We start from the raw sequence: 22,049 nt of genomic DNA, 5'->3' as shown, positions 1-22,049 counted from the left end.
AAACAGAAGACACAGAAAATTGATAATCAAAATTGACCTTTTATAAAAAATCCAAATCCAAAAGAATACTATTTATCAAGAGATCAGTATTCCTTAGCTTCTATAAACTATTTAATCAAATGTTTTATGAAATTTCATCTAGTTCAAATAACATTTGGAATATTTCCATATCAATCCATAAAAATCTTGGCTCTCTTTTTAAATGTTTCCTTTTGGACTAAAGTTTCAAGAGGCATCTTTGTTTTAGCTGGTCATGGGAACACAAGCCATTAATCCCAGCACCTCGAGACAGAGCCAGGCAGATCGCTGTTTGAGGCCAGCCTTGTCTATATAACAAGGTCCAGGCCAGCCCAGGCTACATGTCACAAACAAACAAATGACCATTTTAGTTAGGGATGAGCCTTTTGCTTCTCCATTAGGCTCTTTCTCTATTAGTATCCTATGAAGTATACTTTCTCATAACAGTAACAAACTGTAGCACAAATGAATAGAAAACTAGAATATAAATTTAAGCAAGTAACAAAAGATAAATAGGCTGATGGAGAACATGTAATGGCTAAGTGGACTTATTTCAGACCTAGTCTTGTTACCTTCATCTAAAACATTTCTCACAATTGCACAAATACTATCTAGTATGTTATAAACACAAAACTGGGTGTTAAGTGAAAGCAAAGAAAGCCATGAGACTTGTATGGATAAATTTCTATTACTTCCTTTACAAAAATACCTTCACGTCCATAGATCTCAACCTAGAAGTCCAGTGGCTCTTCATGTAAGGATACTATACCCAGTGAACAGCATGATCCGTCACGTGTATATGGAGGACTACTGTACCTATATACCATGCTTCATTTCTTGCATACTCAGGTGTTTTGCTTTTTTACAAGATGGAATAAGTATCTGAAAGAGTATTTTTACATAATGATTTTAAAGCTAAAAAGTAGACTGTATGGTTTGTGCTGGTGGAACACTGGGAGCCTTCACTTTTAGGACAGAATTACACCACAAATGCAGCACCAAGATCCCAATGTAGGACATGACTATCTAACTAACCTGCTTGCTGGCAGACCAGTCTTGAACAATGATGGTGGTGAAGTAAACTCAGCTTTTGTAGATGGAAGTGCTGCTTCTTTCTCTGAATTTCCAGTTCTCCCTTGCTGTACCTTCAAAAAGAAAACTGGGGTTACTATTTTGCTTAATTTAAAAGACCATCAAGCATGAGGCACTTTTAAGCCTGTTAACATCTGTTATGAAGTTAAATATGAAGAATGCACCAAGCCTGGACAGTTACTTTAAGTTTAAAGTTTAGCTTTAAGTGAAAGGCATCAAAAATGGATTTGAGGATCAAAATGTTGCATTTACTAAATATTCAGTTTGTCACTTAGAATCCCCAATAAACTGTAACTCATGGAGATTCATCAACTGCTCATGAGTAAAGTAAATAAGTGTAGAATATGCATGGCTGTGACGCCATGTCTGAGTTCAAGGAAGGCCTTGATGAATTTCCCCTTCTGTATTTTCAATCTTTACTCATCATTCTGACCATTTTCTAATTCAGAAGGTGATTTGCTGTAACGCCAGTGTAAAGAATCTCTGCTCCTGGAAATTGAACTAGTGCCCAACTAAACATTTCACACCCACTGACAAACATTTATGGTCATAAAAGGTACTTTGCACACTACCAGAGAAAAGTAACCATCAATATTACCCAGCTACAAGCATTATTATGTCCAATAGCAACCTACTTACAAGATATACTGGTGCATCAGTGGTAGAAATACTATGGGGTAACCAACCCCTTCTTTTTATTATGCTACGGTCTACTCAATGAGATGGAACCTATATCTGATACATTAAAGGTTCCAAGAACCTAGAACTTGCTAGATCTTGGGCTCTAGGGGGAAACTTACTACTCTTTATGTTGCTAAAGGAACATAGCAATAAAATTACTCCTAATAACATACTGCAGCTACATTCATAGTTCAGAGTATCACTCAACACTCATCAGAAAAGCTTACTGCAGTAGATGGTAATTAACACAGAGACCCACGAATGAATAATGTGTAGAGAGTAAGAGAGCATTCAGTCTTAAATGGGATGTCTTTATCAAACTCCTGCCTTCCAAGACTCAGAAACCTATGCAGAAGAAACAGAAAGAGCTGGCTCTGTAAGAGCCAGAGGTCATGAATGGCTCCAAGGAAAGAACATCATCCAGACACAACAGGACTGATGCACACATGAAATCATGGAGACTGTGAGAACATGCATAAGACCAGCACAAATTCAAACCAGGTAAATCCCAAATGGACTATATGGGTTTTGGTACACATTTTTGTTTTGGTATTTTTGTCTTTAGGAGATATGTTTGCTTGTTAAGATAGAGGGGAGAAAAGAAACAGAACGTGAAGTTGGGTGAGTAGAAGGATCTCAGAGTTAGCTAGAGGAGGGGGAAAATGTTTCAATATATATTGAATAAAAAGAATATTTTAATGAAAAGAAAATCTGTCCCTGCACATCCATAACTTATCATTAGTGCCAGCAGCCATCATGCCTGTTCCACAAACCTGTCTCCTTACTACCTCTCCCTCTTATGCTAACTCTGAAGCCACTAGAGGAAGCAAAGACTTGTCCTGGCCAGCTATGCTCACCGCCCAGGAACCACAGCAACAAGCTGCATGGCATGAGGACTGTGAGGGTGTAACAGCAGCATGGGCACCGGGCTGCAACCACGATTTGTAGTTAAAGCCTGTTCAACAAGAGGGAAACAACCCCTGGTTACAAACAAAGCCAGCTACCCAGGGCTAGTGAAGTCAGCAGAATTCTTAACTACACCCTAAATATACCTTAACAAAAACAAACAACTCCCAAAGACAAAAAATACCAAAACAAAAGTGTACACTAAAAGCCAGATAGTCCAGTTTGGCCAAGCTGATCATGACCTGACCTATAGTATAGCTGATATTACTACTTACGCCCATAGAAACGTATAGTTTTCACCCTTTTCAAAGAAACTTCTCTCAGTAACAGCAGACACAATTATAGAAAAATCACAACAGTTCAAATGCAGCAAGCAAAAGATTATGTGGTTCCAAGTCCACAACACAATTTCTGCAACTAAGGCTTGAGGATCGTAGAAGGAAGGAGTGGGCAGAAAGAGTCAGAGGAACAGGAAGTTTGTAGTGAAACTATGTCTCCTAGAAATAGTAGACTTATCAACATGGCTGCCTAAACAAGACCTAAACAATGACCACACCAATGGGCATGCTAACACAGAAGGGATAAAGCTCACAGGGCTTCAACCCTTAGCCTAAGAATCATGGGCACCTGGGAAATGCTGAGTGGGAGAAATGGTCTTTCCCAAAGCAGAGCTCCATAACTAGTTATCCTTTTTCAAATAATCAGCACTGAGATCATATACATATAAGTAATATAATACAGACTCAATGGGTTATATTTAGGAACACACACACAAAACCAAAAAAATAAAACAAAAAACCCCAGAGAGGTGGGGCTGGAGAGATGGCTCAGGGGTTAAGAACAATGTTTTTCCTGAGGTTCTGAGTTCAATTCCCAGCACCCACATGGTGGCTCACAGCCATTTTTAATGAGATCCAATGCCATCTTCTGGAGTGTCTGAAGACAGAGACAGTGCACTCACATATATAAAATAATTTTTTTAAAAAAAGAGGCCATTTGAGAACAAGGATTGTGGGAGGGGTTAGAAGAATAGAAAAAGAAAACTAATGTAATTATAAGTCAAAATATTAAAAATTATCATTAAATTTAATAAAACAAAGCTAAGTATTTATTAACCTAAAAAGAGGCAGATCTCTATTAACTAGTTAATAATTTTACTCAATGGCACCTACTTATAATTAATTAGGCCTTAAAACTTGAGTTTATTTGAAAATGAGTTTCACTGATTACTAAAATCAAAATCATTTAACATGTACAGATCCTATTGGGATTTGAGGACCACCACTTAGAAAGACAAAAATAAAAAACTGAAATAGATTTAGTATACATTTGACACATAAGTTGCCAGGATGTGGTGACAGGAAGTGAGCAGCTCATTTAGCAAAAATTTATTCACTATCTATTCTGTACTAAAAGCTCAGAATACTGAAAAAAAAAGTCTCCTGGAGAACAGTAATATGCCATGAATGCCATGAAAACAGAGTCTGAGTAGTATAATGAATTCCTGCATCTCGCCTGGGACATGAGCCCTCCCTTTGTCTGTCCGTTTGCATGTGTATTTCAGCATCCTACTAACCACTCAGCTGTCTGGGTCCTAACATGACTGTGAGGGCAGCAGAGTGCAGATGTCACCTAACCTTACTTTACTTAAAAAGGTCCCCAGAGCAAAGACAAGCCATCAAGCTCTTCCTCTCAGCAAAGTTACTGACTTAACATCAAATGAAAAGCCACCACATGCTAAGCTTGCTAGGACCTTTTGTACAAATATTATTTTGAGCATATTCACATAATTTTTATTAGTATATTGCTCTGCATTGTTTCTGTTAATCACTAACTGTGATTAATCTGAAAGTTACACTTATGCAAGTGTATATGGAAGAAGAAAACAGAGTATACAGGGTTTAGAACTACCCACAGTTTCAGGCATCTACAAGGAATCTCACTCAGCATGTACTTCAGTGGCCATTAGAAGACTACAATGAAATTCAAATTATACTTTAAAGTAGTGTAGACTTCCTTCACCATAACCAGTCTCTCTCCTGTGACTTCCTATTTTCTCCTTATAATTTCTCATTATTTGAGCAGTTTGCTGTACGATACTATCTGCCTAATGTCACTACACAAGACCTTTGAAGACTTTGGCTACATACAAAACTCTCTGTCCTATGTGTCTGGAAAAGAGGATGTGGACGAATCAATACACACCTTTTAAATTGATTTTGAGACTCCACTTTAATGTCATTTCTTCAGTCTTTCAATCTAATTATGTAATTGCCGCATTGTTATTTACTGAATACCTAGCTTTCCCATCGCGGCAGGTTAAAGTTCATGTCTACTATGATCACTTTCTTTCCCCATCTACCCAACACCCTGATGTATATAATTAACTAAAAGCTGTAAAGAAATAAAGTAGGAAAGAAAGATTTTAAATCTGACGTGCATATATGCGTGTGCATCTCTATAAGAGGGGAGGAGGCAAAAGAGGAAAGGCAGGCTAGATATTAAATATGTACATACCATTTGTTTCCTAACTTTCATACTTAATTTCTTCAAAACATATTCAAGCAAACCAATCCGGAAAATGTTTACTATCCTAACAATCTTCCTCCCCACACTCCATTACCTTGAATTGTAACTATGTGTCACCACCTCAGGGTTACACTCAAATTCTGCTTAGCCAGAACATGAGGCTATCACTTCATACAAATTAGCAGTTCAAGAAATAGTTATATATGTGTGGTTGATTTACTAAAACCAAGTTAACATCAGATCCTACAGAGCCAAACAAAATTGAGCAATTTACAAACTTGAGATGTAAGGGCTGGCAAGATGGTTTAGAGGGTAAAGGCTCCTGTTGCTAAGCCCGAGTCTACTACTCGGGTACCACATGATGGACTGAGAGAAGTAACTCCTGAATGCTGTCCTTCGCTCTCCTACATGTGCCATGTGGATGTTGATCAACACAGGCACATACACCATGTTAATTTTTTAAAGAATCTGAATATTCATCCAAATTATTACTTATCACTATACCAACACTTCTGAAGCTTAACATTGTAAGCAATAATTAATAGCACAAATTAGTAGTTATTTAAAATTAGAATTAACAAAAAATATAAATTACTGATCTCCAAATAATATTAGGGTAAAAACAGGAGAACCTGCAAGCCATAAACAAAAGACCACATTTCAACCCACAAGAGCTAAGCATTGGAGATGTCACAAAGCCTGAGACTCTGAAAGCAGATAAAAAAACTTAAGTGAGCAGACTAACCAAAGCTGAATCCTAAGTCGGTGAGGACAAGGCAAAGACACTCTTGGCAGAAGCAGAGAGGAACTGAAGCCCAAGCTCCCAGATCCCCTGAGGTCACTGGGTCACACTCTCTAGTTACACTGGAGTGTTTGTGAAAATCAGACTCCCACAAAGAAAGAAAGAAAAAAAAGATAATGTAGGAAAACAACTTAAAGATAACAGCATATAAGCAAATTGTAATCCTCTAGAAAAGCCTATGGTAAGCAAGTTTTCTTCACATAAATAGAGCTTCCAATAGTTTGTAGGACCCACTCTTACAAAAATTACTAAGAAGAATAAAACAATTAAAGAACATTTTTTAAAAGTCCAAGTCAGAAGCTGAAAACATGAAAATTTAACAGAGTGAAGAGACTATGTAAAAAAAATTTTTTAAATATGTCAATTATTAAAGTCCTCTGAAAGATGGTTGAAGAAGACAGTGAAAAACAAAGTAAGATGTTAAGTAATAAAAATTGTCTTGGAAATGAAAAACAGCAGCAGAAATAAAAATCAATTAGAAGAAACCAACTATCAAAAGACAGACAACTATCAAAACTTTCCAGAAAGACAAAATGAAAGACTAGAGCAAAGACAGACATCACAGTACTCGTCTAAGAGGTGCAGTGCATCAGTAAGAGAGAAAGAGAAGCAGAAAACAAAAAACAAAAAACTCAAAATTGACTCTCAGATGTGAAGCCCACGTGTTTGCAAACCAAGAGGTAAGAGGCCAAGCCCAGTTCCCAGCACTGCTGATTTAAGTTCCCACAGATGCACAGTTCACACTGTGCATGAGTTAGAAATGTCAACAGCAATAGATGGTGACACACATCTGTACTCCTGCATTTTCGAGGCTGAAGCAGGAAGACAGCCAAAGTGAGGTCAGCTTGGGCTACTCAGGGAAACCCGGTCACAGAGAAAATAAAACCAATCATAAAATGACATCATAAGATGGGAAAATTAAAGAAAAACAACAAAAAGGTAAAGAAAGAGGTTATGGATAATTTGTTTCCTAATGGTCACTTTTTCCTAAGCTTTACCCAAATTATATAATAACCATTTTATTTTGTATCCAATTGAGGCTTTTATTCCCAAAGGTTCACCTTTTACTTGGTACAGGAAACAAAAAAGTCAGACAGACATAGTAGCACTTGCCTGTAATTCTAGCACATTAATGCATGGCACAAAGTTCATGAACTTGAGGTGAGCGTGGGCTACCTAGGAAGTTCCAGACTCCTCAACAAAAATGAAACAGAAAACCAATAAACCTATTCCCATGAAGGCACATAAAAGGCTCTTCCTTCCTAGATATCAAAGTGCTTATAAACACTGATGAGAAAGGCATCTAGAGGCTGTTTTTCCCACTCACTGGACTTGTTACTAAAGCTCACATAATGTCAGGGGGATGAATCCCTTTAAAAGTCTGCTGGGCTCCTTCTCACTTGACTTTGACTACCTTTGTGGCAGACAGGAAAAGAACTTCAGCTGTGACTTTGCAGCCCCTATTCCTTGGCCCAGTCACCATCAGAGAAGACATGTTTGTCTCTTTAGTACACTACGTACTACGTCAACTCCCAGTCTGTTTACCTCCCTTACAGTCTACTCTGCTGTCATTTCCTTTCCAAAATCCAGATCTGCACAATCTCTACTGCTCAAGAACCTTCTAATAGTTGCCTGCTGTTCACATAAACGTTTACATGATGATGTAAGATGAGTATCTTTTCATATGGCTTTATTTCCACAATTTCCTACAGACCACAATATAACCCAAAGTGGAGGAAATGTTTGCCTACTTAAAATCACTAAAATTAATCATCCCCAAATCAGTATTTCCAACACATTTACTAGCATTTAAACACATTAAACTTGACTATGAATTTGTTCTAATAATCTGTCAAAAAAAAATCAATGTATGAGGAGACATCTAAAAAGCTGATGATCATTTAAAATGGAGTAAATATCACCAAGTATTCTGAAAACATTTACAGAACCAGGACAAATACTTAGCAACAGTAGGATATAAATTAAAATTAAAGTCTCTACACAGAACTGTGCCCAGACAGCAGCTACATCTGCGGATATAGCACATGCATTGCATAAGGCAGTATTTTGGTGTCCCAAAAGGGGCAGAGTTATACAGCTAGGCCCTGAGGTTCATAAAAGGTCCTGACAAAAGAATTAAAACCCAGGGGAAGAAAGATTACTCAACCAAACTTTAGGAAAAGCAGCAATGAAAATATATTTTCCTTTGGACAAACTTGATGTCACATTAGCCTATCAGTCTTCACATCACTCACATGGATATTCCTTTTAAGTATTCATTTTAAAACAGTGACTCTGGTCAATTCTTAAGAGGTTTTCAGATAACACCTCAAATTCTTAAAAACACCTTCATTATGAGCTATTACACCAATGATTTTGGTATCAGAGATAATAACTGTGCCCATCCCTCTATTTTTTAAGAACTGGGAAAACAAAAGGCTTCCAATTCTGCTGCTAAGGGTAAGAGCAAGACCTATGAGTGCAGTGCCTACAGCCATGACCATCACTTTCTACAAGTGTGTGCCACCTAGAATCACAGTGAGTTAACAGACAACAGTTTTACTTGGCAGGTGTTAGTGTGACAGGCTATAGAGTCACATGCTTGCAAAAGTAGAGTAAACAGCAATCAGCAAATGTGTAAGTCACCAGGAAGCTGTAGGTTTGAAAAAAAATGTAGCTGTTTCTACTTCAATTTTCTCCCCTGAACAGTGGGATGGCAGCAGACTCAAGAACAAAAAATGAGAGCAACCAAGGATAATTTACTAAAATTCACCTTAAAAAGATTGAATCTGTCATCTTGGATCTCTGCACCTGGTGTAACTTCCATAGTACAGTCTTCGGCCTAAGTTAAATGACATATTCCCCATTAAGAAACCACACAATTTTTAACTGATAGGCCACACAAGAGTAACTAGCTGTGACTAGTCTGATTTGAACTAAGAACATACAGTAATCATCAACATAAAACTCAAGGGGAAGGAAGGAAATATAAACAAACACAGCCGTGAGGACAAAAATATTAAACTTCTGTACAGCAATTAATCGCCCTGTTAGGGGGAAATGACTTATTTGGGGAGTCAGAGTGGGAACAGTAGAAGAGGCAGGGTTACTCTGGAAGATTTCCTAATTACCGTAATCTTGTTTGTTGTTGAAGTAACGGGTATAACTTCCAGTCCCATTCGGATCCTCTTTTGTTTTTCACAGTAAGCTTTCCAAGTATCTTCATTAAAGCCATAATTAAAATAATCAGAAAGATCAGCACCTAAAAATAAAACATACTTTTAGGATGCAAATATTTTAACTCTATAGCAGCATCAAAACTATAGTGTGATATAACAGTGTACAGTCAGAGAAGCCATGAAAGCAGGAAAGCGAGATCTGAAGAGAAGGGTGTCGGTGGGAACTTAGACTGAAGAGAAGGGTGTCGGTGGGGACTTAGACACTGAGGAGAAGGGTGTCGGTGGGGACTTAGACACTGAAGAGAAGGGTGTTGGTGGGGACTTAGACACTGAAGAGAAGGGTGTCGGTGGGGACTTAGACTGAAGAGAAGGGTGTCGGTGGGGACTTAGACACTGAAGGGTGTTGTAGAGACTGAAAGACACTATACACATGTATGAAAACGTCATAATGAAACCCATCGTTATAATTTATATAAAAGAGAACATTAACCTATTTTCTATGACATTCATCATAATACCCTTCAAGTTTTACTAGTTCTCAAAATTAGCACAATGAAACAAAGACTGAAAAACATTTCGAGCAAAATAATTTCCTTTAGAAATGGTATTTTAATAAGTGCGTGATATGTGAGTCTGAATTTATGTTAATTCCAGGGACTAATAATATCTAATAATTCAAGTCCTTAGTACTCATTATTTGCTTAGGACAATAAACAAAACACTATGAAAAAACAGTATTTTACACTGCTGCTCACGACTAGTTTTTAAAATCATTTTACGCTAAAAAACTTTTTTGATATTAAAATAGAACCACACAGTCTTACCAGGTTTCCGCCATGGTTTATCTTCAAAAGAATCCAAATCTACTTCCAAGAGTGGAACTCCATTGATGCTGCCAGGTGCATCGAGGTCTACTCCTTTGACTTTGGTTCCTATTTTACAGAAATGCAAAATGGCAAAGAAGCTCTATTAGCAAGAAGCTAGGAAACAGAAGCACATGCCGATCATGCATGCACTTGGGAAATCAAGAGGGGAGGACCAGGAATTCAAGGCAAGCTTTGGGTATACAGCTAGGTCAAGGATAGCCTAGGCTACATGAGATACTACCTCAAAACACAAAAGCAAAAGGTTACAACAGAAGCTGAGCTGCTAATGCCAATGTGGTTAATTGTTGTTTGGTATCATTTGTGAGCAAAGGGTTCTTTTAAAATGTTATAAAACAAGCAAAGTAACACAAGCAGAACAGGCTGTTTGCTGTTTGAGATGTCTTTCACAGGAAGAGTCTGCTTGTGTACGTCACAGACGGCTTGTGAAAAGAGCTAACACATTCCACTCAGGACCTATTTTCACACTGCTGAAGCTGCAGAGACAAATTTTACCTGTATTTCCATAAACTCTTCCCCCTGCCTTGATATTAAGATTTACTGGTGCCGTTCCATAACTCCTAAAATAGAATAAAAATCAACTTCAAAAACATATAGTAACAAAACAAAGATATTCAACACAGAAAGTGAATGACTAGGCATGCACAGATTTTACACTGATTTTTTAAAGTTTGTTATTTAGTTATAACAGGATAAAAAATAATTCTTAATTTTCTAAGATATTTTATGTATATGACTGTTCTGCCTACATGTATTTACATCACAAACATGCTTGATGCCCAAAGACATCAAAAGAGGGCAGTTGATCCCTTGGCACTAAAGTTACAGATTGTTGTGAGCCACCATGTGAGTGTTAGGGATTGAACCCAAGTTCTCTGCAAAAACAAGTGCTAAGCCATCTCTCCAGCCCCCAAAACTATCTTTTTTAAAGGTCTGACATTTTCCCAGGTGCTAAACTCAATATGCCACCGTAGCAAACATCTAAGAAGCATCTAAGACATCTAACTGTCATCCCTAGTTCCTTAACATCTAACCATCCTGCAGCAGTGAAAGCTTCCTGCCACACTGCCAAATATCATCGCCCCACTGTGGTCCTTCTCACACAGTTTACCCCCAATACACATGGAGTACATTATTCATAAAAATAAAGTCACTTAGGAGAAAATGTGGAAGAAAGAATCTGGAGAATAAAAAAAAAAAAAAAAAAAAAAAGTGTTAACAGTAAGTTAATAAGTAAAGGAGAAAAGGAACCACTTCTAAGACACCTGCAATATCATCCGCATCTTAGGCTGGGGCTGGGACTACAAGAATATAAATATATATCTATATCTACACACACACCCACCAAGTGACATTTTAAATGTAATATGCATGTGACAAATAATTAAAGGTAAACAAACTGATGTTCAAATACAATTAGTGTACAACTCTGGCCAAGTTATTCAGACCACTATGGACTGTGTATTATTATTATTATTATTTTCTGAGTTTACTACTGGACAGTGACACACACCTTTAATCCCAGCACTCAGGAGGGCAAAGGCAAGTGAATCTCTGTGAATTCGAGGTCTGTCTGGTCTGCATGTTGAGTTCCAGAACAGCCAGGACTACACAGAAACCCTATCTCAAAAAAACAAAAACTAAAATCAAACTCAAGTATTAGTGCTAACAGAAATAGCTTTTGGCAGTGTTTGGTAGGCGGGGAGGAGAAACACAGGACCAGGTAACAAGGATTTACAGAGAACGAAAACTCTAGCAAGCTTCACTTTATACTCAAGACTTTCAAAGATTTATGTTTCATACTTGGGCTATTTAATTTCTCCCTTAAAATTTCAACTAACTAGACCTATGATTCCCGATTTTGTTCTGCTCAAAAATTTTCTTTGCGGGTTGAAGTGAAGAAACATTTATTTGCCCAGCATGTGCAAAAGGAAAGCTCTGAGTTCAATATCCACTACTGCCAAATAAGGTTATTATTCATAATTTTAATGTTTGATACAGTCCAACATCCCTTCAGTGATAACCCTAAAGAAGTCAGAAATGCAAGGAAACGACCTTAGACCAGCAAAGCAGCATACACGCAGACACTGCCAACACTGTATACAAGATGGCCCCACTACAGTCAGCCACAAAACAAACGAGTCCACACTTTCCACTTGGACTCAATATAGGGCTTAAAGTTTTAGCTTTAGAAATGGGAAAGAAAATGGAAGGCAGAAGGAGGTCAAATTATCTCCATTAGCAAATAATGATTCTGTTTGTAGAAGGCCCTAAGGACTCCACCAGGAATCCTTGCCAGAATGTACTATGTATTAATTCTAATTTTTAAAAAAATCAGTATCATACCTATATACTAATAAGGAATGTAGTGAGAAAGAAATCAGGAAATCAACCCCACTCAAGCAACAAAAGCAAAAAGAAAACCTAAGAAGAAAAAGACCTCTTTAATAAAACTGATATTATAAAAATGGCAATTTTTTTAATCAAAAACAACCTATAGATTTGATTAGATAAAACCCCATCAAAATAACAGTGATATTCTTCATAGAAAGAGGAAAAATCCTAAACTTTATATAGAAGCATTAAGGACCTGAGTAGCTAAAGCTCTCTCAAATAAGAACAATAGCACAAGTCTCACTATACCTAACTGTGAAATATACTACACAGCCAAGAACAAAACCACGGCACCAGCACAAAAACAGACATTGGATCAATCGAACAGGATTCACACAGGATAATCTCACACAATTATAGTCATCTGAGCTTCAACAAAGACATCAACACTACAAGATTCACCTACAGAAAAGTAAAACTAAATCCCTGTATCTCACCCCGAACAAAAGTCCATACTCAAACTGGTCAAAGACCAAAACTACTATGCTATAGAAAACAATCCAAGACACATTTAGCAAGTTCCATCTAAATACCAGTCCAATAGTTTAGAAAACAAGAACAGAAAATTGTAATTACAAGAAATCCACTCTTTCCAATAGCAAAGCAAACAACTGAGTGAAGAAAGACACACAAAGCAATGGCAGGACTAATAGAATAGATAAAAACTTAAGAGCAGAGCATGGTGGCACATACCTTTAATCCCAGCACTCAGGAGGCAAAGGCAGGGAGCTCTTTTTGAGCTCACGGATAGCCTACTCTCAGGACAGCTAGGGCTGTTACACAGAGAAACCCTGTCTGAGAACAAGATGAAAGAAGGAAGAAGAAAAAGGAGGGAGAGGAGGAAGAAGGGGAAAGCAAACCAAATATCAAAACCCCATACAACCTACTTCATAAGCAGACTAATCAACAATTGAACCAAAAGTTCTCATCTCATAAATAAACATTGTTAAAAGTTCAACATTCTCAGTCACCAGAAACAACCCTGAAATTCCACTTCATCACAATCAAAATGATTAATGATTAGCAAAACAAACCTTTCAAAAAAAAATAAAAAGATAAAGTTTTAGTAGTCATCTTATACACTAATTTGAAAACCCCCAAGCCTCTTAATTCTACCATAAGAAAACCACAGTCCCTATTTGATGTGCTTTCTTTCAGTCCTTTCATATCCCTGTGTTGAGTGAGTTGACAATAGTCCATTTATTTGGTCCAGTTCATGGAACATAAATCTTGTTACCAGCACACTGGCCTAGAAGGCCCAATAGATAATTAACTCAAAATAACAACAAACAAAAAAAAGATGGTGGCCAAGAAGACATAAGCTAGCTTGAGTTGGAAATAAAAATTAAAGACCTAAAATTAAGGTTTGAATAATAAGACAAATTACACTTTTCATTTCCAATTCTAACCAAAGAACTAATGCTAGCCAATGCTCTAGCAAATATATTTTAACTGTGGCAATCAAACACTGCTGCTTTCATAATTAACTGCAGGCAGAAGTAATCAGCCACCTGTAGAAACCGTAGTAATAAGTTCTTTCATATTGTGGTAAGACAAAGAATGTAAAATTGAAGAATCATACACTGATGATGGAAGTATATTATAATGTACATTCATACAAGTGTAACTCAGGGGGCTGGAGAGATGGCTCAGCGGTTAAGAGCACCGACTGCTCTTCCAGAGGTCCTGAGTTCAAATCCCAGCAACCACATGGTGGCTCACAGCCATCTGTAATGGGATCTGATGCCCTCTTCTGGTGTGTCTGACAGCTACAGTGTACTCACATATAAAAGTAAATAAAATTAAAAAAAGAAAAGTATAACTCAGGGCCGCCAAGGTATCACAGACTAAAGGCCAAGCCCCGATGACAGACTGCAAACAGAATGTGACTCTAACAAGCAATCCTCTAACCTACACATGTAAGCCATGGCACTCATGCCCCTGCCAAGTGGTTCAAACCACTTACCCATACTGTGGCGCTCCTGTTTTGATGTCTCCTATGGTGACGTGAACGTCATCTTCATCATCATCACTGTCACTATCACTGTCGTCTTCAGTCTCAGTCACTTTCTACACCAATACACAAACAATTACAAAATGCAGTAAATAATCCAATTCAGCATTCAATAGTGATAAAAAATTACTCTGGGATTCTGAAATTGTTTTAGAATACAAATTACAAGCTCATAAAGTTGTTATCCCAACTGATGGTCTACAATAATTTATAAGCTTATGAATGAGAAATAGAACTCTGACTGCCGTCTTTCAGAGAACAGTGCATGCTTTATGTTTTCAGTACCCTGTTAACTACTTGGTAACTGTTAATGTTGACACTAAATCTCACAAATGTTTCACTCCTAAGAATTTCTCAAGTACTTCTTTTTAAATAATTTTATCTTAGATACTACAATACCCGATTCATTTTGCAAGGTGATCAATTATAATATGAAGAGATGATACACGTAAACTGGCTGAAGAAGCAGCATGTTTCTTCCCAAAAATGGATCTGCTTGGGCTGGAGAGACGGCTCAATGGTTAGAGCACTGACTGCTCTTCTAGAGGTCCTGAGTTCAAATCCCAGCAACCACATGGTGGCTCACAACCATCCATCTGTAATGAGTTCTGATGCTCTCTTCTGGTGTGTCTGAAGATAACTACAGCGTAATTATATAATATATATATATATACAATTTTAAAGATATATATATATATATATATATATATATGATAAATCTTAAAAATGGGTCTGTTTACAACGGTTTTAGTATGGATCTAAAAGGCTTCTATATTTTAATTACATAGTGGTAGATAATCATATGTATGGTAGATAATCTATGTAATTATGAAAATCGAAAAGCAAGTTTCTTTCTCTGTTCAAGACCAAAATCATCAGGACAAACATCAGAGGGCACAACAAAGTACTATTTTAATTGTCACGGAGTCAGGGAGTATCACTTTCAGAGCGCATTCCTAAGAAAACTATGACATAACAGTCCTCTTTAGGTTGTGGACTCCCTGTTGACTTTGGAAATCAAGCTCACTTATCATAGTTGATCTACAACTATTCGTTCTTTGAAGCAGTAAACAGCAAGCTTGTATGTTGTATGTCCCTTGGTTTCTTTCCATTATTTTTCTCCTAAGTTCTACATATTCCTTTCATGGTATCAGATGTGTCTGTTGACATAAGGGATCAAGCCATACAGGATGCTGAGGGTTATATTAAATGCTGGTTTTATTTGTAAACAGTGAAGTTCTTAAAAATGATTTTAAACGCCAGAGAAACTGGATTTCATAGCTTAATATGTATGTTACCGGTTTCGCCACGCCATTTTCAGCAGCTTCCTCTTCAATTCCAGGTGGAGGATTAGCACTGCAAAGAAGAAAGGGAGCAGACAGGTTGGCTGCTGCTGCTACATAGTTTACTATGATTTCCAACTGTCCCTGCTAGGATTTTCTAAAGTTATGATGTCTACTGGGTGATGAGACCAAGGCTAGGAAGTCTGTGGGTTTTCCTGCTAGTTTTATAAAACCAGTACTCAGCAAGAGTTGGGCTTCTTTAGTCAGCCTGCATAGCCCTGGATGCCTTTCAATTCATCATGTGGACCAAGTTGACCACAAACTCTGAGCTCCAATTGCCTCTCCCTCCTAAATGGGGCTATACCACCACGAGTAGTATACAGGGTTTCTCTGTATAACATCCCTGGCTGTTCTGGAACTCACTTTATAAACCATGCTGGCTCTGAACAAGCAGAGATCCGCTTGCTTCTGCCTACCAAGTGCTTAAAAGTATGTGTCACCACTACCTGGTCTGCCCAACAATTTTTTAATGACAATCTGACAGCACATAATTCAAGTTTTTCATGTTTTTAAAATTTAATGCATATTATTCCACTTTTACCTCTGAATCTTTACTGAATATCTGCTGTGTGCCAGGGACTATTATTATATAGCTAAGGACTAAATAATATGGTTTCACTTCTCCCTGGTGCCCATGATATTCTATGATATGACCATATTAATTTTTAATGCTCAGGACACGTTTCCACTAAATCAGATAGGTTCTTCATTCTATCAAAAAAATTTCAAGGTTAAAAAACACATGTATTTTCAAGGAAATCTGTCCTCTAGATTACAGGAATAAGGAGCCCAAGACTAAATTTTGATGAATTTTAAAAGTAATCGCTTTGTTTAGAAGGATGAGAGACACAGAACTTCAAACAACATCAACAATCACTGGCAGCAGTACTCAGAGAAGGCAGGAATGGCCCAGAGAACTCGAGAGCAATGAGAAAGGAACCTTGGAGGAAGGAGAGCTGGCTCAGTGGTTCAGAGCACCTTCTGCTTTTCTAGGTTGTAGGTTTGAGTCCCTGCTCCCACAAGGGCAGCTCACAACCATCCTCCATAGGCATGAATGTGGTGCACAGACATACATGCAGGCAAAACACCAACACATATACAAGTAAAAACAAAATGAACAACAAAACCACAAAGTGAACTGAGAATTGCAGTTAATAAAATTCAGAAATAGGATTAGCTCATAAAAATGTTCAGCTTTTTGGAGGCTATTCCTATTTTTACTCCCTTTCTTCCATGTATCCTGTTTTGGGTTTTATCTCCTTTTTATAAATTTTTAATACAAAATAAGTTGCTTGTAATGAATTTCCACCACCAGTGTTCATTTTATAAACTTCATTAAGATATAATTCACATCCATCCATTTAAAGACTATACTTAAAGGGATATATTTTGTTCACAATTATGTTATGAAATCACAGACTGTATACATAGCTTCCCAAAAGAAGTAAGTACGTATCACCAGTCATCCCCATTTTCTCCTATCCCACAATACAGATCTTTCCTTCTCTATGGATTTGCTTATTCTGGAAACTTCCTATATTGAATCAAACCATGTCCTTTGCTTTATGCTCAATGTGTTCACTCATACTACAGTATGTATGTAGTATGTAGCAAGTCAGTACTCAATTTCCCTCCACCATGAAATTCTTACATAAGGGTACATTGCATTGAACCTATTTTGTTTTGGTAGACAGGTAGGTCATTTTCATTTTACAGACTAGCTAGGATTGATGCTAAGAATAGTAATGTTCAAATTCTTGTGTTCATGTATGTCTCTACTCTAATTTAAAGTGAACAGGACTGCTTAATTAATTATAACTCTGTCTAAGCATTTGAGGATGCTCCCAAGGAGACACCACTTTGCAATAGCAGCAGCAGTGTGCCAACAGTCCAGCTTCCTTGCGCCCTCATCACAGGGGTCTTGCCTTTTGGATTATAGCTATCATGCTAGGTACGAGGCATTCATCCCTCCAGTTTGAAAATCGAAATATTCTTTAAATGCTTTGTGTGCGTGATACATGTGGAAGCCAAAGACATCAGCTATCTTTCTAATCCCTCTTCTTTCTTTTCTGAGACAGTCTCTCACTGAACCTGGAGTTCAACGATACTGAGTAGATAGTACCAGAGATCGTCCTCAAGTCTCTCCTAGGATGTATTTCCCATGTCCACATGCTCATGCTGCATGCATGGCCCCCACTGAGCCATTTCTCCAGCCCTTAATTGCTGTTTAAGACCACTCCTCCCCTCATTATTACAGACAGTCACCTAATCAAACTAAAAGCTAAGTCATGTACTTACATGCATTCGCTGTAGTGAAATTTTGAGTAAATGTTTGGATCCCTGGACACTCTGTAAAATCTAAGTTTTGTATAATAACAAAGAAAACCCACTTTAAAAAATTATCTATTCTGTTCATGGTATAGTAGTTAAGCATAGTTTCCTTCCAAAAATACTAGTTCTATTATGAATTTAAAATACAAAGCACTAAATTACAGCCAAGCCAGGCACCAGTGGCACATGCTTTAATCTCAGCACTCTAGGAGGCAGTCACACAGATGTCTTCCAGTTCAAGACCAGCCTAAGTCTGAAAAGGGAATTCTAGGCCTGTCACTAAGAGCCTGTTTCCAAGGGAAAAAAAGAAAAAGAAAAAGAAAAAAAAAATAAAGGAAAGAAAGAAAAAAGAAATTATACCAAAAGTAAATGATACTATAAAAACACTAATAAATTATGAAAGCAACAATTTTCAGTTTACAGTAAATCAGTTTTCCTTAGTGATTTAACAACTACATTCAGCCAGGCATAGTTGTCTTTCATTCCAGCACTAGGGAGGCAGAGGCAGGAGGATCTCTGAGTTCATGGTCAGCCTGGTCTATAGAGTAAGCTCCAGAACAGCCAGGGCTTCACACACTACACAGAGAACTTTGTCTTGAAAAACAAAACAAAAACCCAACTACACTGTATACACCACTCAGTGATGTAGTAAAAGTTACTCAATGGTGAGAAGTTGGCAAATACCTCACTCCAAGAACTGTCCTATGACGCTACTAGAAAACAAGGCAGAATTGGTCCTGAAATAAAAAAAAGTCCTTCAACCTTTGGTCAAAATGCAATTACACCAAGGATTAGAGTGAAACTATTGCCAATTTGCTAGAAATCACAATCTGTGTAAGGCATCAACAGGAGCATTCACCCACCTGGCATTTTCTTCTTCTGGCCTTTCACCTTCATTTTCATCTACCAAATAAAATAAAATAAAGTAAATAAAGAAACCCAGCTTAAGCAACAGGCAGTGTAAGAATCTGAAGGAAAGAGCACAAGCACTAACCTAGGTCCTTTGCCAGATCACTGTGCACATGCACGTCCCACGGGCCTACGAGCATAGGCAAAGTTAGATCACTTCATAAACAAGACACATCGCTTATGAAAAGAGAATACAAGACTGTCCTGCTACTAATATAAGCTCAATTTAAGAGGCAATGAGGATTTACACATCCTGGTAAGAGAAAACTCACACATTTCACGCTTTAAAGATAATATTGACGATGTCTTTCCATTAAAGAAATAATTTTATAAGTTTATCGGAGATACGTCAGTAAAAGGCTGCTTAGACTCCGACGTCCACTTTTAAATAATATATGGCAATTTATGTCAAGAATGTATGTTCTAGGAAAGAACAAAATACTTTCAAACCTGGTGTAACAGCCAAGGGGGATTACGACTTAAACTTAAAAACCAGACATTAAACAAGTCCTCAATGAAAACAAAGTAAATGATGCGTTAAATTTGGGGACACAAATATTAAACACTTAATACAAGCCTATGGGAAGGAAGAGTCACGAGGTACAACTATGACGTGGACTATAGAGCAGTCTCTAAAAATAAAATAAAATAAAAACTCCACCTTAATACAGGAGAGAATTCGGGGTTTTCTTTACGAACCATAGTGTATTCCATCTCTGTCTCTCCTAATTACTATTTTTAAAGCACGACTTTCAGACAAGGAGGTACCCTTGCAGGTGAATTCCATACAAACTGGCCATCAAGAAACAAGACGTTAGTTTAATAGCATCGACTTTATTTAGCTGTTATTACAGAATGACTGTTTCTGAGAGAAAGGGACGAGGAGGGGCACCCACTAGCCACTGAGCAAGAGACACCGAAGCAGCTCGGGATCGATAGAAAGAGCATGGATAGAGAGTGCAGAAGCGAGGAGGCCGGGACGGTGGGGAGGAGGGCGAAGCAGGGCTGCCCGGCCTCCTTGGCCCGCGTCCACCGCGCGGTGAGTGCCGGCGGGTCCGGGAGCAGGCCGCACTCGGCCTAACGCAGGCCGGCCAGGGCTAGTACGAGAGGCCTCGGACGCCCGGGCCTGAAACGTCGGGAGGAAGGCCAGAGAGAACCCGGGAGACAGACAGGAAGTTCCGTACCGCCATACAGCCACTCTTCCTCCTCATCCCCTCCGGTCCCGCCGCTCAGCTCCACCAGGCGCTCCACCTCGCCGGCCGACATGGCCGCCCCAAGAACAAGTTAAAAGGCGACGATCAACAGCCCCTTTCAACCCCTTCCCCAGCCTCGCTGTCCCAGGGCGCGAGAAGGGGAGGGAACCCGCCGGTAAGCGAACGAAGAGAGCGCGAGACTCAAATCCCGGGCCGACCTCGGTAGAGGGGGCGACCGCGAAGGCACAGTGACCGTCCGCTTGCGCAGGCGCAGCAGGACCCAAGCGGCTCGGCGTCTCTAGGTGGTTTCGCTTCCGCGGCGGCAAGCACCTGGGCCGCTCATTGCGCAAGCGCCGCGCATTGGCTCCTCCCCCTCCCGCCCCACCCCAATGATTCCAGCTTCGCTGAGCTGAGAGGCTTTCACTCTGGCTTCTAGTATTTTTTGAAGTTCCCTTCCCCCAACCGTCCTTCCAGTCCCTTTGCTACACCATTGTTCTTTTCCGTCCTTGTTGCTTTTCTCCCTCCACTGTTTGTTCATTTTAAAATCCTGAAGGCCATCATCCCGCACGTGCTTACTTGACCCAGAATCATACTTGTCAATTCGTCGTAATTTTAACAATCAACAAAAGAAAAATTTAATGTATAAAGGATGCATTCTCTTTGTTTAAAAAATTATTAGTATCGGGCATAGTGAAGTATGCCTTTAATTCCAGAACTTGGTAGGCAAGAGACAAGTCACCCTGGTCTACATTAGTGAGTTTCAGGATAACCTGGGCTACATAGGGAGACTGTGACTGGAAAGTTTTATTTATGTTAATGTAACACAAACTGGTCATCTGAATGGAGTGAACCTCAGTTGAGAATGCCTAAATTCAGACTGTAGACAAACCTGCAGGCATTTTCTTAATTACTGATTGGTGTTGGAGAGCTGAGCTTTAGACTTTATATCACATGGTTCCACATTACCCGACTAGATCATGTGGGTTTTAATTCTTAATTTTGAACTCACTCTTGCTTGCTATGCCTTGTTTTCCTGTAGGAGATTCTTGCATTGTTTCAGCTTCTAAGTACAATCTTCTCTGTAACTCTTTCCTGAATTCAACCAATATGCACAAAAGTTTACCCAAGCACTCGAGACTTTTCAAGACTATATAGATTGCGCAGTAAAAAAATCCTTTCTTTCATGAAGCCTTTATTCTAATGGAAGAGTGATACATAGAATATAGGCACATCATCTTGATAAGGATTTAAAAATAGCAGTAGCCATAAAAAGCCCCACAGCCAAGTGATTGAAGGTGTAATGTTATACCAGGTGGTTAAAATGCAAAGGCCCAGAGACCCAGCTGTATTTGGATTAGAGTGAGAGGCAGGATGTAGATGAGGTCAAGAGGTTTGGGGGTGAGGGGACTAGAGTAGAGCTAAACTCTCTTAGACCTTATGCGGCTTCTACTGGGTGTGATAGATGGGTCTTATTTGACTACATAGCCACTTGCGCCAGCATCTTCACTACGCCAAGCCTGCCTTCGTCTTGTTTATCTTAAATGTCCACCACATCTTTTTGGCCTTTGATACAAAAAATAGAAAGAAGGTGTGTACCATCTGCTTGAGAGTACCTTAGGCAGGTACTCCCAGTGGTTAGCTCCGTTTTCCCTGTTCCATGCACCTGTTGGGTGGTTTGATGAGAGAGTCTTTTGCCTAGTGGGTTGCTTTTCCTTCCAGTCTGGAAGAGTTTGCCTTTCAAAGAACTGATGGACGATGGTGAGTGTGGCAGATG

The 22,049-nt window shown here is 38.7% G+C and overlaps 1 protein-coding gene across 8 annotated transcripts in view; it reads right to left on the bottom strand.

Annotated features, from left to right (window-relative positions):
• The window catches only part of FIP1L1 (factor interacting with PAPOLA and CPSF1), a 55,931-nt gene extending 35,376 nt beyond the window's left edge, over positions 1–20,555 (bottom strand). For 4 of the 8 annotated variants that reach the window (XM_080927645.1, XM_080927646.1, XM_080927649.1 and 1 more), the window contains exons 1-10: positions 20,267–20,555; positions 19,168–19,212; positions 19,037–19,076; positions 15,798–15,855; positions 14,452–14,555; positions 10,587–10,651; positions 10,032–10,139; positions 9,160–9,290; positions 8,802–8,870; positions 1,054–1,163 (exon numbers count right to left, since the gene is read on the bottom strand). In XM_080927645.1, the coding sequence (XP_080783771.1) occupies positions 1,054–1,163; positions 8,802–8,870; positions 9,160–9,290; positions 10,032–10,139; positions 10,587–10,651; positions 14,452–14,555; positions 15,798–15,855; positions 19,037–19,076; positions 19,168–19,212; positions 20,267–20,348 (812 nt within the window). In that variant the 5' untranslated portion in view covers positions 20,349–20,555. The remainder of the gene's footprint in view (positions 1–1,053; positions 1,164–8,801; positions 8,871–9,159; positions 9,291–10,031; positions 10,140–10,586; positions 10,652–14,451; positions 14,556–15,797; positions 15,856–19,036; positions 19,077–19,167; positions 19,213–20,266) is intronic. The other 4 variants (XM_080927647.1, XM_080927648.1, XM_080927651.1 and 1 more) reach the window with 1 other exon arrangement.
• Between the last annotated feature and the right edge of the window lie 1,494 nt (positions 20,556–22,049).

Source organism: Micromys minutus (assembly GCF_963924665.1).
Source record: "Micromys minutus genome assembly, chromosome: 1".
Lineage (NCBI taxonomy): Eukaryota > Metazoa > Chordata > Mammalia > Rodentia > Muridae > Micromys > Micromys minutus.
This window is presented reverse-complemented; position numbering and strand designations above follow the sequence as displayed.